This window comes from Anabrus simplex, chromosome 3 (assembly GCF_040414725.1).
Source record: "Anabrus simplex isolate iqAnaSimp1 chromosome 3, ASM4041472v1, whole genome shotgun sequence".
Lineage (NCBI taxonomy): Eukaryota > Metazoa > Arthropoda > Insecta > Orthoptera > Tettigoniidae > Anabrus > Anabrus simplex.
Window position 1 is genome coordinate 332,260,684 of NC_090267.1, and position 18,032 is coordinate 332,278,715.

The window sequence follows — 18,032 nt, forward strand, 5'->3', positions numbered from 1 at the left end:
ATGAGGAATGATCTTCATTAGGGTAATCACATAAATGGGATTGTAAATAAAAATTATAAATCTCTTTGTGTGGTTATGAAGGTATTTAGCAGTTGTAGTAAAAATGTGAAGTAGAAGGTATATAAGTCCCTGGTAAGACTACAATTAGAGTATGATTCCTGCATATGGAACCCACACCAGGATTATTTGATTTGATAACTGGAAAAGATCTAAAGAAAAATAGCAGTTTGCTCTGGGTGATTTCTGATAAAAGAGTGTTGTTATGAAAGACTTAGCAAACTTTGGGCTGGGAAGACTTGGGAGAAAGGAGATGAGATGCTCAACTATGTGGTATGCTACGAGCTGTCAGTGGTGAGTTGGCGTGGAATGACATAAGTAGAAGATTAAGCTTGAGTGGAGCTTTTAAAAGTAGAAAACATCATAATATGAAGATAAAGTTGGAATTCAAGAGGAGAGATTGGGGCAAATATTCATTTATAGGATGAGGAATAAGGGATTGGAATAAATTATCAAGGGAAATGTTCAATTAATTTCAAAGTTCATTGAAAAGATTTAAGAAAAAGCTAGGTAAACAGTTGATAAAAGAATCTGCCACCTGGGCGACTGCCCTAAATTCAGATCATTGAGATTGGAGAGATTGTGAGAAATGACATTAGTAGACAAATAAGGTTGGGTGGCATTTTTAAAAGGAAGATCACAATATAAAGATAAAATTGGAATTCAAGAGAACAGTTGAGGCAAATATTAATTTATAGGAAGAGGAGTTAGGGATTGGAATGATTTATCATGGGAGATGTTAGCTAAATTTCCAACTTCTTTGAAAACGCTTTAGAAAAGGCTAGTTAAACAACTGGTAAGGAATCTGCCATCTGGACAAATGCCCTAAATTAGATCAGTGGTGACAACTGATATGTTGTATTCATCAGAAGAAAACTCTATTATCATGATGGATAACACCAGTTATCATTCCATCAAAGCAGACAAGCTATCACTGACGCAAGTGCGATAACAGGTATAACTAATGCAGATATCGAGCTCAAATAATATTATTATTATTATTATTATTATTATTATTATTATTATTATTATTATTATTATTATTATTCGATTATTATTATTAATATTATTATTTTATGATCGTGATTATTACTATTTCTTGTATGTATAGCTGTGAAGTCTGACATCCATTTAGTATTTGTATTACTATTATTTATGTAGTCGAATGACCGTATTATGTGCAAGGTTATGTCATGGAACATATGTTGTACATAGACATTGATATGTTCCATTATTGTAAATACCTGTAAATTAATATTATGTCATTTATTCTTACCTGTATATATAAACTGTAATCCATAATTGTGAAACACACTGTAACTTCCAGAATGGTATAGACACTAGAACAATTGAGAATATTCTGTACACTATTTCTATGTATTGGACACACTGGAATATTCAAGAAGGTGAAATCAGTTACTGTTGAGTTACTGAAGTTGTGGTTTGGTAGTTATTGGAAGAGAGTGGCTGACATGCCGAGTTAAGGCAGTCATCTGTTTTCAACTGTGTGTCCAATTGTAACCTCGGTGGTATTCGGTGTCAGTTGTCAACTGTTTAAAGATGGCGGCTTTGTTGATATTCTACCAGTGAAGTGTTTTTGTTTCGTGTTACTGTGATTAAGGTTATGTGTGTGTTAATTTGTGTATATATGTGAATAAAATTCATTGTACCAACTGATAGCATCTTGTGTGCATCTGTGTGGATACGTTATCAGGTTCAAACTGGCTTAAAGCAGATATTACTGAGTAGCTGCATAAGATAGGCATTCCATATTCTCTTCCTGAAATTAGAAGAGAACTCGAAGTACCAAGAAGTCATATGAATTGGATAGACTTGTAAATGAAATGGGGCATCAAGTAGTGCTCTTGCCAGTATATTCCAATGAAGTTGATACGGGCCCAAGCTAAACAGGAAGTTGCAAAGAACATAACTTTCAAACTTGCTGATGTTGAGCTGATTACACAAGAAATCTATGATACAGTAACTTAAGAAAACTCAAAGAACTGTGTAAGATATTCTGAAACATTGCCAGAAAGTCATCATTCCAAGCCATACACAAGATCCTATCATCATAATAATGGTTGAGAGCAGTGACAGTGAGCTTGAATGCAACAAATCTGGGCATAGATAAGGATATTATCCGCGCACTTTTTAGTGATAGATTTACACCCTAGTGCTGAAGTGGTCGACTTTGGTTATTTTCGAGATTCGTATTGGCAACCTTTGAAACACAAACTAAGAATCGCTTATCATCGCTGTGCGACATCTGGCGTACACTTTAAGTACTCGTACTACTGTTGTTTACACAGCAAAGCCAAACTATAGAATTCATGCTAGGAACACGTTTCGCAACGGGAAATGTTATATAGTATTATATATTGTGTGTGTGACAGAGTTGTTTGCTTAAAATAATAAAGGTTTATAAAATTCATATCGATCGATCATATTATCGATTCAATTCAGATTTCATTTCCATTCAGTTGGCAGTATTAACGGAACTCTTCTTACTTCTCCAATGAGTACAAAAATCTATCACTAAAAAGTGCGCAGATAATACACAAAGTGGTAGACAAATGTGACAGATCCATTTTTTTTACCTCTTTGTAACAGTTGTAATTCATGAACTGCTTTAAGGAATTCTGTCCATTTTAGAATTTTTAGTGTATTCTATCATTTTTGCTTCACATGTTTATTGTTGTAAAATTTTACTGTGAATATTGTCACATTTATTTAACTTTATAGAGTGATAATTGTACTATTCAGTGTAGTGTGCTGCAAATAGAACCTTTTATGGAGTTAGAGAAAATATTTTTCTCTGTCTATAAGCAGATGATGCAATCGACCTGTGAGTAGCACACTGCACAAGAGGACTCCTACAATTAAAACATACAACAAACCTGACAGATTGCATTAGTGATGCTGTTAGTGATATTAAACTTAATTTCAATATTTTCTCAAAAACGTTTTCATTGATCTAACAGAATCCAAGTTGGCTGGCAACAAAATTTTTCATTATATGACCAGAGGAACTGAGTACGGTATTCTTATCATTTGTTTCTTTTACTTCAAATGCTTTTGTAGATAAAATATCTTCTACAGATGTCTGCAAATTTCCACAAAGTTAAAAATTCAGTTTATTTTTATCATTGCTTGTAACATTTTCTATTGATTGAAGTAAATGAAATATTATATGCATGAATTTCATGGAAGTTGTTTTTCTATATTATTGAGGTTACCCACACATATGATGTTTCAGTTTAGAAACCACATTATCATATTCCACAAATCTATTTTCTAGCATGCATTGCAGATTTATATCAAACTCTGAAATCACTGTTCATTTGCAGCACTGTACATATGTAGTGTAACCTTGACTGGTCAAATTCCATGTTGGCCGGTTCATTTAAAGAGAATAAAGAACTATAATTTTTTTCAAATGTGTTGTTGTTATCAGACTATTATTTTTATAGAGAATTTGCCATTTGGACAACTGCCCTAAATCAGAACAGTGGTGATGATTGATATGCTGTATTCATTGGAAGAAGACTCTATTATCATGATGTATAACACCAGTTATCATTTCATCTAAGCAGATAAGCTATCATGTCCAAACTGGCTTAAAGCAGATATTATTGTTATTATTAATAATAATAATAATAATAGACTTCAAAAGTCTATTAAATTGTGAAAATCCAAACCACCAATTAACCTCTGAGAAACCTACACCAAATCCAGACTCAGAACCTCCCATTCTAGAAGAAATCAAGCAAATAATTCAAGAAATTTTGGGAAGACAAGAAGGAATGTTGTGTTAAATAAGTTCACACACCCTCCTTAGTTGGGCATAACGAATCAAAAAATAATAATAATACTTATTGTTGTATACAAGAACAGGTATACAGGAACACAACTATACTTTATTGCTTCAGATAGTCTTAACAACATATATACATACATTCAAATAAAACTTTCCTCGAAGCAGTATGAAAATTATAAACAGTTAACGTTGCTCGAAGACTGAAGTTCCAAAATTTTGTACACTTTATATACATATATACATGAATCTATCTTGATGCGAAAGTCCATTGAAAAGCTAGAGTTCTTGATAGTTGAAAACTATCTGCTCTATACCGTCACAAGTGTAATCAGTAGCGAAAGCTTGCACTAATAGAATATTAGTTGTTTCTGTAACTTGTCAGGAACTGACATTGAAATGCATAATTAGTAGAACACTATTTGATGTGTTTGAGCCTAGGTGGGACTGAGGGAATACTGTCATCGTGCTCGACGTGGCTGCGGGAAAAGGGAGCGGAGGCAGTAACCCGAGGTGAAACCTCAAACACTCAGAATCAGTCCACCTATTCGAGACACCTTTTTAAGAGGGATAGCCTCCGTGTTCGACATTCGGCGTAATCTAGTGCTGGGCACTGGCAAGTCCTCGCCTGTGGCTGGAAGGCAGCGCCTTTATATAGCTGGCTGATGTAACAGGCAAGCGCAGTGCAGATGTCCCGTAGAGTCGAGAACAATCCAGGCTGTTGCGTGCGCGGAGCAGGCGGCGCAGAGCGAGGAGTGCGAAGGACACACGACACCCTCCCCTCCTAATTATGCCGGTACGGCGTGAAGCGGCAGCGGCGTTGGCGGCGGCAGCGATGCTGGGCAGGAGAGTCGGCCGTCTCTGTCGTGTTGTCTGGAGCCGGGATTGGGCGAAGTGTAGAAGAATCCTCCTGAAAGGAACCCATATGAATTAAGTGATCTAGAGCTCGTTCAGCAATAGACTTGGCAGGTTTAACAATACAATCAATAGTAGGATATGGACGATATCGGAGGCGTATCTGGTCCTGGTGGCGGCAGATGCGTTTCTCAGCAGTCTGAATCTCGTAGAGACGATGACCTAAGGTGCGGCAGATGACACCAGGTAGCCAGAGCGGATTGGACTTGAAGGTGCGAATGTAGACCTTGTCGTTGACATTAAACTTCGTTGGAGAGTGCTTCGGCTGGGCAGGAAGAGGCTGCAACAGAGAAAGTAATCTTCTGTGAGGGCGTCCATGGAGCTTTTGAGCGGGAGTGACATTGTCAGCGCCGGGCAGAGTTCTATAATTTCCTAGGAGCTGTAACAAGGCTTGCTCTTTACTTAAACCTGAAGATACGGCTTTCTCCATACTTTTTTTAAAAGTTTGCACAAAACGTTCACCTTCACCATTAGATTGAGGGTGAAAAGGCGGTGCTAAAATGTGCCGAATACCATTATATGTACAGAAGTTCTAGAAAGCTGTAGCAGTAAATTGCGGTCCGTTGTCGGAAATTAGCAGTTGAGGTAAGCCTTCAGTTGTAAATATCTTCTGAAGTGCACGAATGGTAGCTTCTGTAGTAGTAGTAGTAGTAGTAGTAGTAGTAGTAGAATGCATGTCAACTACGTAGGGAAAGTTAGATCGAGAGTCTATCACGATGAGCCACATGGAGTTGAGAAAAGGTCCAGCGAAGTCAATGTGTACTCGTTCCCATGGAGAAGTAGGAGGAGGCCATGAAGCGAGGTCAGAGGACGGGGCGTTCTGATGAATTTGACATTGTTCACAATGGCGGATGAGCTTCTCTATGACGGTGTCAATACCGGGCCAATAGCAGTGTTGACATGCAAGTTTCTTAGTGCGGGATATGCCCCAATGACTTTGATGTAACAAGTCGAGAACTCGTTGTCGTACACACAGCGGGATAACCACTCGGAAGAGGGAGCCTGTCTCTAAGAGTATAACTCCGGCACGAGTCGTGAGACGCTACGCCGGAAGGGAGTTTGTTCTGACGAGGCCAACTGTTGCGTATGTAAGTACGTACTGTAGCAAGCGTATTGTCCTTATCCGTAGCTTTAGCGATGCAGGTAGCGTCAATGGGAAGGCTGGATACAGTGTCTTCGAGTTCGATGTCCAACTGGAGACATTCTGATTCCTAGGAATTGAAGGTGGTGTCAGGACCCACTGGTAAGCGAGAGAGGGCATCAGCATTACAATGCTGGGATGTGGCATGATAGGCGATCTGATAGGAATAATCAGAAAGGAATATGCACCATTTTTGAAGTTTACGGAGCGAATGCTCAAGGATCTTATTACCAGGATGGAATAAGTGTAGAAGAGGCTTGTGATCAGTAATGATCAGGAAATGGTTGCCATAGAGATATTCGCTGAAACGGCGAATACCAAAGATGATAGCCAAAGCTTCTTTTTCAATCTGAGAGTAACGACGTTGATGCTTGTTGAGTGTCTTTGAAGCAAAACCTATAGGACGTTCTTGTCCGTGACGATCCTTCTGAGAGAGAACGGCACGGATTCCATAATCTGAGGCGTCCGTGGCGAGCGTGAGGAGCTTGCCGGGCTGAAAGTGAGTGAGTCTGACAGCTTGAACAAGGGCTTTGTTAATAGCTTGCCAGGCATGTTGGCATTGCAGAGACCACTGAAATTTAACACCTTTCTTGCGTAAGGCATTCAACGGAGCTGCAACTGAAGCGAAGCTTGGAATGAACTTGTTATAATAGTTCGCTTTGCCTATGAAAGATTGGAGCTGCTTGATGTTCTGTGGTGCAGGCATGTTGACAATCGCAGAGACATTCCGTTCACTAGGTCGAATGCCGTTCTTATCGAGGATATGACCTAAGTAGTGTACTTGCGGTTGAAAGAAAGTGCATTTATCTAAGTTCGCGCGGAGACCATTTTCTTTCAATTTAGTGAGAAGTAAGCGCAGATTACGGAGATGCTCTTGATGATCTTTGCCAGTCACCAGAATGTCATCAAGGTAATGCGCACAACCGGGAATGGAGGCGGTGAGCTGTGCTAAATAGCGCTGGAAAATAGCAGCTGATGAAGAGACTCCGAAAGGGAGACGCTGGAGCTGGAGCAGTCCAAGAGGAGTATTCAGCATGAAAAATTGCTTGGATTCGTCGTTTAAAAGTAGCTGTAGATATGCTTCTTTTGGATCCACTTTAGAGAAAAATTGACCACCTGCTAAACGGCGAAATAATTCTTCCGGACAGGGAATTGGAAAGACGTCGGTTTCAATCTGTGAGTTGACCGTAGAGCGAAAATCACCACAAAGGCGTATCTTGCCATTGGGTTTATTAATGACGACCAAAGGAGTAGCCCATTGACTGGAAGTAACAGGGACCACTATACCGGCTTCTATCCATCTGTTTAACTCGTCATTGACTTGGTCTTGAAGTGCAAGTGGAACAGGACGGGCTTTGCAAAAACGAGGCTTGGCTCCTGATTTCAGCTGTATGTGAGCAGTGTAGTCCTTGGCGGTGCCTAGTGTAGAGTCGAAGACTTCAGGAAATTGCTCCAGTAGATCCGTAACATCAGAGGTAGGTTGCAAGGTAGAGACTACATTGACGTTGTCATGAATTTGGAAGCCGAATAAATTGAAGAGATCCATGCCAAGAATATTAGAAGCTGTGTAGTTGTTGACTACAAGTAAGGTAATGACTTTCTGAATACCCTTATAGCTGGCTGGAAGAGTGATCTGGCCCTAAATATCAATCTTCCTCTTGTTAAACGTAACAAGCTGCATGTCAGCCAGAGAGCACGAAGGTGAGCCTAAGTCATGATACTCAGCCAGGTTGATGATACAGACAGGTGAGCCAGTATCTAACTGAAATTCAATAGAGCGATCAGAGAAAGAGAGTGGAACTAGTATCTTGCTGGAATTCTTGGTAGGCAGAATGAGACTGATCTGATCTATTTCCATGTCCTGTCGGGGCTGAGTATTAGGCTTTCATGTCGAAGAAGTCTTGGCAGGGCGGAGCGAACTGTTACAGACTGTCTTGATGTGCCCGATTTTATGACAATGATCACAAGTGGCTGTGAAGAAACGGCAGTCACGGCGGTCGTGATGTTTGAAACATCCTCTGCAGGAAGGCAGGAGGTGAGACGTCTTCTGAGCAGCAGGCTTTCTTGGAGAAGAGCGAGAGGGAACCTGGCGAGAACGCTTAGCAGAAAGCGATTTGCTGGGGCGGTTCAAAGGAGCAGACGACTGGCAGGCAGGCTGCGAGACTTGAGCGACCTCATGTTTATTAGCAATTTCCGTGGCAGTCTTGGTAGTGAGTTCACATACAGTAGCTATGCGCTGCACTTCTTCTACAGAAGGGTTACTCTTCTTAACAGCATCAAAACGAACTTTGTCCTGGGGAGTATGGAGAATGACCATGTCCCAAATGAGAGAATCTGTATAGGACGTACCACAACCGTCCTTGGAACAGATAAACTGGCAGGGCTTGGCGAGACCACGTAGTTCCGCAATCCACTCGGCATGAGTCTGGTGCGGCTGCTTCCTGCTTTGAAAAAACTTGTAGTGAGCGGCTACGATGTGCGGGTCTCTAGTATAATGCTCATTGATACGACCTAATAGCTGCGCGAAAGGCACTTAGGAAATTTGCTCCTCAGGGCTTAATTTTTGCAGTAATTCACACGTCGAATTTCCAACTGAACTGAGGAATAGAGCACGTTGTCACTTTTCGTCCGTGATTGAATGGCAGATGAAGTGTTGCTGAAGGCGGGTGTAATAGGCTGACCATTCTTCGTGAGCCGGGTCAAAAGCAGAAAATGTTGGGACTGCTGTGGGCTGTGCAGAAGCAGAAAGAGCTTGTATAGCTGTAAGCAATGCTGTTTGTTGTTGTTGCATGAATTGCTGTTGTTGCTGTTGTAAAGCTTGTAATATAGCAGCAAATTGCTCCGCCGTAGCCATGGTGAGCAGTGCAAGAGAGAGAATAACTTATGAAGCAGCGTGTACTGAGACTGGCTGACAACCTGACATTCACGCGAGCAGCTGGGAGTGAGAAAGAGAGCTTGGCGTGCGCCGAACAGGTGTTGGAAGAGGGCGAGCCGTGAAAAGGAAGTGGACTGTCCGTAGTTCAACGGAGTCGTAGCGAGGTAGAATTGTGCTGTATAAATGCGAACTGTTGGCAGAGTGCTGTTGATCCCGATGTGCTGGTTATAGTTACTGATGACGTTTACTTCTTCGCCGAATTTGTGTGGTAAGTGAGGTACGTAGTAGTGTGTGTACCTTGTCGCCAATTTTAATGTAATGTGCGAAATCTGCGTGTTAGTTTTGCTCGTCGCCAATTTAAATGTCATTGGTGAGGTCTGCACATTAGTTTACCTCGTCGTCAATTTTAGTTGTGTTGTATACAAGAACAGGTATAAAGGAACACAACTATACTTTATTGCTTCAGATAGTCTTAACAACATATATACATACATTCAAATAAAACTTTCCTCGAAGCAGTATGAAAATTATAAACAGTTAACGTTGCTCGAAGACTGAAGTTCCAAAATTTTGTACACTTTATATACATATATACATGAATCTATCTTGATGCGAAAGTCCAATGAAAAGCTAGAGTTCTTGATAGTTGAAAACTATCTGCTCTATACCGTCACAAGTGTAATCAGTAGCGAAAGCTTGCACTAATAGAATATTAGTTGTTTCTGTAACTTGTCAGGAACTGACATTGAAATGCATAATTAGTAGAATACTAATTGATGTGTTTGAGCCTAGGTGGGACTGAGGGAATACTGTCATCGGACTCGACGTGGCTGCGGGAAAAGGGAGCGGAGGCAGTAACCCGAGGTGAAACCTCAAACACTCAGAATCAGTCCACCTATTCGAGGCACCTTTTTAAGAGGGATAGCCTCCGTGTTCGACATTCGGCGTAATCTGGTGCTGGGCACTGGCAAGTTCTCGGCTGTGGCTGGACGGCAGCGCCTTTATATAGCTGGCTGATGTAACAGGCAAGCGCAGTGCAGATGTCTCGTAGAGTCGAGAACAATCCAGGCTGTTGCGTGCGCGGAGCAGGCGGCAAAGCGAGGAGCGCGAAGGACACGTGACACTTATACTTTTCAAGTACTAAATTATTAATTTACAAAGATTCTATGGCCTTGGAAAGGCAGAAAACTGGAGTGTAGTAGGTTGTTTAAGAGAGTTGGAAAATACAAATTGGTTTTTCAGTCTTTTATTTTACTATCTGCTTTACATCGCACCAACACATACAGGTCTTATGGTGACAATGGGATAGGAAAGGGCCAGGAGCGGGAAGGAAGCACCCATGCCCTTAATTAAGGTACAGCCTCAGAAGTTGCCTGGTGTGAAAATGAGAAACCACAGAAAACCATCTTCAGGGCTGCTGAAGATGGGGTTCAAACTTCTATTCAAATAAGATTCGTCATTAATGTTGCTAAGTGATGTACATACCTTCGTTCAGCACCAGCAAGTATCATCTTCTCCAGCAGGTCCTTCATCCACATTCTAGTCTCTGGGAGGGAAAAATAAATAAGCAGTTGTAGTCTTATAATTAATTAAGGAATATATTTACAAATGAACATAGGCATAGCCAGGACTTCTCATCATGGCGTTCTGAAGCTCAATTGACCAGGATTAGAAACATTATATACGTACCTCGTTTCTGTATTTGCAACAAGAGGTGTTCTTTAAAATCCTCTAGAACAGAGCTGGGAAGTAATTGGGTAAAAGTATTTAATTGCTTGCAACGATTACATTCTTAGTAATTTTAATCTGTGATCGTTACTTTCTAAAAAGTGTAATATTTACTTGAAATTTACTTCTTCAAATAAAAGTGTAATCGTTACATTCTAGTATAGTAATTGATATACATCACACCGAAACGGAAATGGGGAAAAATAAATTATAACATTTTCAGTTCTACTACAGCTTAGCATGTACCGGGTCCAGCTCCACGGCTAAATAGATAGCGTGCAGGCCTTTGGTCACAGGGGTCCCGGGTTCGATTCCCGACAGGGTTGGGAAATTCAACCATAATTGGTCAATTCCGCTGGCACAAGGGCTGGGTGTATGTGTCGTCTTCATCATCATTTCATCACGATGTGCAGGTTGCCTACGGGAGTCAAATCAGAAGACCTGCATCTGGTGAGCCAAACTTGTCCTCAGGCACTCCTGGCACTAAAAGCCATACGCCATCGCATCGCACAAGTTCTGGATGAGGTACTTTCTTACCTCTCCAGTGCTTTCAAAAACACTCCAACCATGTTCTTAAAATTAAACTTCGTCGCCATAAGACCTATCTGTGTCGGAGCGACGTAAAGCTCCTAGCAAAAAAAAAAAAAAATTAAACACAGGTATTCATTCAAGTGCCCCTGCAGGGCATCTCTTTAGTAAATGCAAAGATGTACTTTTACCCTTAAGGCATCGACGATAGTGATGAGAATTTTAAGAATCAATTTATTTGCAGACTAAATGGCAAATTATTTGGAATGCTAAAAAGTCATTAAATAACATAAAATTGATGGGAAAAAATCATTTTGAAAGTTACAAAATTGTGATGATCACAACTTACAGTCTCTATGCTAAAGAAACATGAAGTACTATCTTTTCCTTGCAAACTTTTCTATTATTGCCCCATGCAAAAAAAAATCAGTTATTTCCTTATGACTAGCATACTATAAAGTAATTGTAATTTTAGTGATTACTTATTGAAACTTTATTTGTAATCGTAACTGACTACAATCGCAGGTAACTGTAATCGAGCCCAATTACCTTATTTTTGTACTTTTCACATCACTGTTCATGAATTCATTGATCACACTGTTGAAATCAACGGAACACAAAATGCCTCTCTCTGCACTCAATATAATGAATGACTCCATTCTCTCATGTGTTTTGTTAATTTGCAGTTTTCTCTTCATGACATTCAGTTTTGAGAACATTCTTTTGCAGGAATAACTTGCGACTGGGATTGTAGAAATTTTTTTATCTTCAACTTTTCTTATTCTTTGCGGGCGGAAACATATATATATGGTCGACTTTTCTTACACTCCAGGCGGAAACATATATATATATGTTCCATTCGAAAAACGGGTTTATTAGCCGAGGAGGTACCCAAATATACTCAGAGATGGCAGGAGTTATTTTCTCAACTCTTCCGGTGAGGGAAGTATCTTGCCGAGTTTGTTCTCCTGTTTGTGGAAGTTACAAAATACATACATTCCGTGATGGAGTTTTCTCGTATTTTTGCGGTTTTCCGGTAAAATGGTATCGCCAAAACGGACATAGTGTCAATATTGGATGATACGGTCGAAGAAGTGTCTGATTTTAGTGAATGTGAGTCTAAGGACGAAAATTCTTTCTCCAGCTCGTCTGAGGGCAACAACAACACAAGTGACACTGACACAGATTGCGACAGAGCGGACGAGTGGATGGACTTGAGTAATAGCGATCCTGGGCCAACAAATATTATTCCCGTTTGTAATATTGATCAAGGGCCAATATTACCATCACACTCTGATACTGATATGCCCCCTGTAGAATATTTACGTCTATTTTTTTATGACGAAATGTTTGATGATATTCTCAGTGAAACTAAATTACATGAAGACAAAAGGAAATTACAGGCAACACCGACCACAAAAAAAAGCAGAATAAGAAATTGGCATCACCCAACATTGTGTGACATAAAGGCATTTATTGGAGTTTTGAGGCTCCATCACCCTGACACTTACAAATTTATTTGTTTATTTATTTAACTGTGTACAGTGTAGATTCAACTGCTATGACTATTGTCTGACAGATTTTTTCACTTTTTGATGGACAAAGTCAAAAAATTAAACCAAAATATCATTAAAAGTAGTTTTTTGTACACGTATTTCATAATAGCGAACTACAGTGTACTTCAAGTTAACCACTGTCACATCATAAAGTGGAGAGTGCCTTGTGCCGTTCTTCCAATGAAAAAATGATTTTATGATTTTTATTTTGCTTTCAAACCGCTTCAAATTTGGATTTCCACTCATAAACAATGTATGTGGTATATTTAGGCATATTTTCATGGTTTTAGTAAATTTCCCAAAATTTTGCATGCATGTTTATTTATTTTATTTTCTTTGCCGCCTATGGCCATAAATGACCGCCACCCACGAAGGGTTAAAAGACCCTGTAAATTTTAGTCATCCTTTTTCACCAAGCACCTGATGCCATTCCTTTAAAGGTTACTAACCCACCACTGTAACACATGGGTCATTTTTCAGAACTCTTGTATGTGGTGATAGATCAATCATCAAGTTACACTTCTATAAGTTTAGGAAAAACAGAAAAATATTCACTTGTACTTAACATCAAAAGACAGCCCATCAAGGTCACTTGCCTTCACAGTTTCTTGATACCTTAACAGTTTCTTGTTCACACTCAGTTTCACACTGGACTCCATCATTATTATTGTTGAAAGCTTTAAACCAAAAATGTAAAGCACACTTTGTAGCTATGCCTATGCAAATGAATAGAGTTACAGTACACATAAACTAGAGCCTAGATGTTATCACTACTCCCACCACTGCTGCTGCTGTGAAAGGCAGATGAGAGCTCAGAGTTGTTCAGTGCTGCAAGATACCTGCAGAAAGGGTGGAGTAAATTAGATCAGTCACTTTTAAGGTGGAATGGTTATTGGTTGCCATATCAGTAAGTAGTTAGTAAGGACCACTTCCATTCTCCTCATGTTGCTCAAATTGACTGTCAAAGACATGACTGTAAAGTAGAAACAGGAAGACACAATCACAATGAAACGACAGCTCGGTATGTCACGTATACTGACCAACAAAGACCATCGAACATTGAAAAGGTGGCTCAGGAAAATCACATAGCATTATGAGATACTATCACCTGCAAATTCTGCAGTGCCACAATGGTACATGACTGTGCACCACGAGATACAAGAACTGGAAATCAAGGCTCAGGCACTCAAACATTTTGCTGGTGAACGCTAAATGCTGCATGCAATGGTGTAAAGAGCGATGTAATGATTTATTTAAATGTATATTCTGAAAATGTTAGATGGAGAACGCCAGTAGTCTGACCAATGATATTCCAAGAAATCAACTCAAAGTGTTGGATGATTACTTTAGAAAGCGTTTTTCTAATAATAATAATAATAATCATAATCTAATGTTATTTGCTTTACGTCCCACTAGCTACTTTTACGGTCTTCGGAGACACCGAGGTGCCAGAATTTAGTCCCGCGGGAGTTCTTTCATATGCCAGTAAATCTACCGACATGAGGCTATCGTATTTGAGCACCTTCAAATACCACCGGACTGAGCCAGGATCGAACCTGCCAAGTTGGGGTTAGAAGGCCAGTGCCTTAACCGTCTGAGCCACTCAGCCCGGCATAGAAAGCATTTTTTGCATATCCCAAATTGTTATTAGTTGTCAAGTTTTACCACAAACAGCATGGACGGGTACCTCCGCCTGGCATCTCTTCACATGATAGTGTACCTGGGTAATTCTACACAAATATCTTAGTACCACCACTACATTAGAATTATGCCACGACACATATAAAATGTCTTGGGATAGTATATGTAATTTTCAGAACATAGGTAAACAATTCAATTTACTGATACTGGAAATATTTGACTAACATGCACCAAGGAACGAGACAAGAATCATCCACCATTCTTCCATGTGGCTAATGGCTGATATAAGATCAGCTGTGACCAGTAGGGTTGGGCAGACCGGGACATTCACTTGTTCCGCAACATTAGGAACTTGAGGCGGAGTGTTTCGGTACAGAGTGCCGAGACACGGGACACAGGACTGTAACGGCGTCCTAGAGAGAACTTCGAGAGGCAACAGGACATGCTCCGCTTCAGCTGGAATGTGCCTGAACCGAACGTGCTGTGCCAAGGCCACACTAGATAGATTAGTTGGCCTTGGCTGTGTCTGCCTGTCGAAACCGGCTGTGTGCCGCCCTGTGTTGGAGTGTCAACATTTTTTCATCCAGTTATATCTTAAATTCCAAAGTGATGACCCTTATGTTTCTTGGGCTTAAAAGTTTCCTTAAAGTTCAAATTAATTTTTAACACCAATCCCCGAGAAAGTGTTGAGGGACATTTTCGAGATATTGAAGAAAGTAAATGGAAGTTGAGAGGGAAGGAATTCGAAGTGCAGAGAGCATTGGGACGCAGGTGAAGCAGCTAAAGCAGTGCAGCGCACAGCACATTTTTGTAATCCACACAAATCCTTGCACCATCGCAAGTTGACAGACAGGGCAGGACAGAGCAGAGCAGGCCGGTTCTGCACCTACTTCCGCCTACCACGCGCAGTCTTCGAAACAGTTTCCTGCGCACGTGTCACGCAGTTAGTTAAGAAATGGAGGAGAAAATTACCACAGCCATTCAGTCTCACCATGTTTTGTAGGTACTATGTGAATCATGTAGACTGCAATGCAGTATGTACGTATATATGTATGTATGTATGTATGTATGTTCGTGAGAAAATGGCTGAACAGAATTTAATGAAAATCGGTATGTAAATTCGGGGAATAAGGCATTACAGTCTAGGCTATAAATTATTTTATTCACGCTGCGTATTAAGGTAGTTTAGAGAAAGGCCTAAAATATAATCCACCGAGCAAGTGGCCGTGCGGTTAGGGTCGCGCATCTGTGAGCTTGCATTCGGGAGATAGTGGGTTCGAACCCCACTGTCGGCAGCCCTGAAGATGGCTTTCCGTGGTTTCCCATTTTCACACTAGGCAAATGCTGGGGCTGTACCTTAATTAAGGCCCCCCCCGCTACCTTCCCAACCTTCCACCCTTCCGTCGCCGAAAACCTTCGATATGTTAGTGCGACGTTAAACAAACAGCAAACAAAAGAATGTAATCCTCATATATTTATGAAACAATCAGTGACCCAAGTTCTCGCAACATACAGAATTTAAGACAAAGATCTAATGCTGATTATGGAGAGCATCATCACTGACTCCATCGTCGTCATCCATCATCACATTTATGTGAAGAGATAAATACGGAAAATCATTTATCATGTCTTGTCAAATATAAATGCAAACGCGTTCACAACATATTGTCAATGTTGATTGATTTTAGTATCTTGTGTCTTGTGACAACTAGATGAAAATCTAGCAGTACATTTGTAAATACATATTTTTCTCTCTCCCCCACTGTGATCCCATTAATGAATTTACCATGCAAGTTGGTCGTGCGGTTAGGATCGCCTTGCTATGAGCTTGCATTTGGGAGATAGGGGGTTCGAACCCCACTGTCGGCAACCGTGAAGATAGTTTTCCGTGGTTTCCCATTTTCACACCAGGCAAATGCTGGGGCTGTACCTTAATTAAGGCCACAGCTGCTTCCTTCCAACTCCTAGGCCTTTCCTATCCCATCGTCGCCATAAGACCTATCTGTGTCGGTCAACGTTAAAAAATATAAAAAATAATCATGAATTAAATTCTTTGCTTAGTCCATATGAACGCCGAACATCGGTAAACATAGAAATATTGTTCAGTCTTGTAAACTGGCGAAGGTGGTTGTTTTTATTGCGACTGTCTTAAGCTGAATAACCGCGTTGCCATCAACACAAGGGAAATTGTGAAGATGACTAACAAAATGAGAAAAATCGCAAATGCTTTAAGAAAAAGAAAAAAAAATTCTCTTTATACTGGAATCCCCAGTATCACAGAGTCTAAAGAAAACATGTTATTTCTGAAAACCGACGAGACCCTGCGTGGCAATGTGCACTCACATCCACTTCGCAGTTTCGTAAGCTTCGCGCTGTTCTGCTCTGCGGCCAACTGTTTCTCAATGTGTTACGTGTATTTTATATTGACCGGAAAAATCTTAACCTAAAAGCAGCCTTTAAACGTGATTAGTGGGCGCGAATTTCAGTGTTCCGACTGTTCGTTCTGTTCCCTGCAGCTTTATGCTGGACCATGGCCATCCATAACTACACACAGGCACACACCACACAGCACGTTCCGTACAGGCACATTCCCAGTTCCCACTGGCGCGGAGCATGTAATGTTGCCTCTCGAAATTCTCTCTACACTGCGCTGTTACAGTCCTGCGTCCCGTGCGCCCGCTGCACAGTTCAGCTAGTAGGCGAAGGGCAGTGCATAGTGGCGCTTCTGATGGGACAGCGAGTCAGTGTCTCCGGCTCGCTTGAGAATGTTTCGGAACAATTGACACTCGGTGTTCTGGAACAGCGGAACATAACTGTGCACCGGCACGTGCCAAAACAGAGACATAGTGCCCAACCCTAGTGACCAGTCATGACAAATTATACAGGCAACATAGGCAGATGCATGACAGATGATTTTGTGCAGTAGAGGATTCTGAGTAAAACAGAAGCAAGCAGTTATCAAGGAATTCTAAATATAATTACTTTCAGGAACTGATGAAAATTAACAGTCCATGGCAAAAATGGAGTAAATTACATAGAGTATGTATAGGTAAAGCAACATGTGCCATGCATATTGCTATCCTAGAGGCTTTAAATGATCACTTCGCAAGGCCAAGAATAACCTCTACCTCCTTCCCTAAAATACACAACACTTTTTTCGACAGCATTCTGTGCATGAGCAATTCTCTTTTTAGAAATATCAGCTTGACTGTAATTGAACATGTAATATACTCTATTACATCTGATGCCACAGGTAATGATGACATTAGGATATCTTAGGAGCTGTTCTGCCAATACTAACTCATATATTTAACTATTGTCTGACCAACAGTGTGTTCCCAGACATTTGGAAAGATGCACAAATTAGACCCATCCTGAAGAGTTTTCCTTCAGATTATCATCCAGTATCAATCCTACCAACCTTATCCAAAGTGCTTGAATGTCTAGTTCACATACAAGTTACTGAATACCCTACCAAGCATTCCCTCAACTCCTTTCAATCAAGCTTCAGAAAAGGACACAGTAATGCGGCAGCGTTACTATGAGTGACAAATTATATTAGACGTGCAATGGACCAACGGGACGTGTCTGTACTGACATTAGGTTTCAGTAGTTCCTTCCGATACTGTCAATCCTCAGTTACTACTGCAGAAACTTTGAGAACTAAATTTTAACACAATGTAACTTCATTTCTTTCCTGTGACAGTGGGAAATGTGAATTCAGGATGGCAAAGTATGTATCTCAATATCCCTCAGGGTTGGTCCTTAGACCACTGT

General features: G+C 40.6%; 1 protein-coding gene across 1 annotated transcript in view; it reads right to left on the bottom strand.

Moving 5' to 3' along the window:
* LOC136866329 (putative mediator of RNA polymerase II transcription subunit 29) overlaps positions 1-18,032 on the bottom strand; it is a 254,830-nt gene that overhangs the window by 172,119 nt on the left and 64,679 nt on the right. Inside the window, exon 6 of the mRNA XM_068226696.1 lies at positions 10,288-10,348. Coding sequence (XP_068082797.1) covers positions 10,288-10,348 — 61 coding nt within the window. The remainder of the gene's footprint in view (positions 1-10,287; positions 10,349-18,032) is intronic.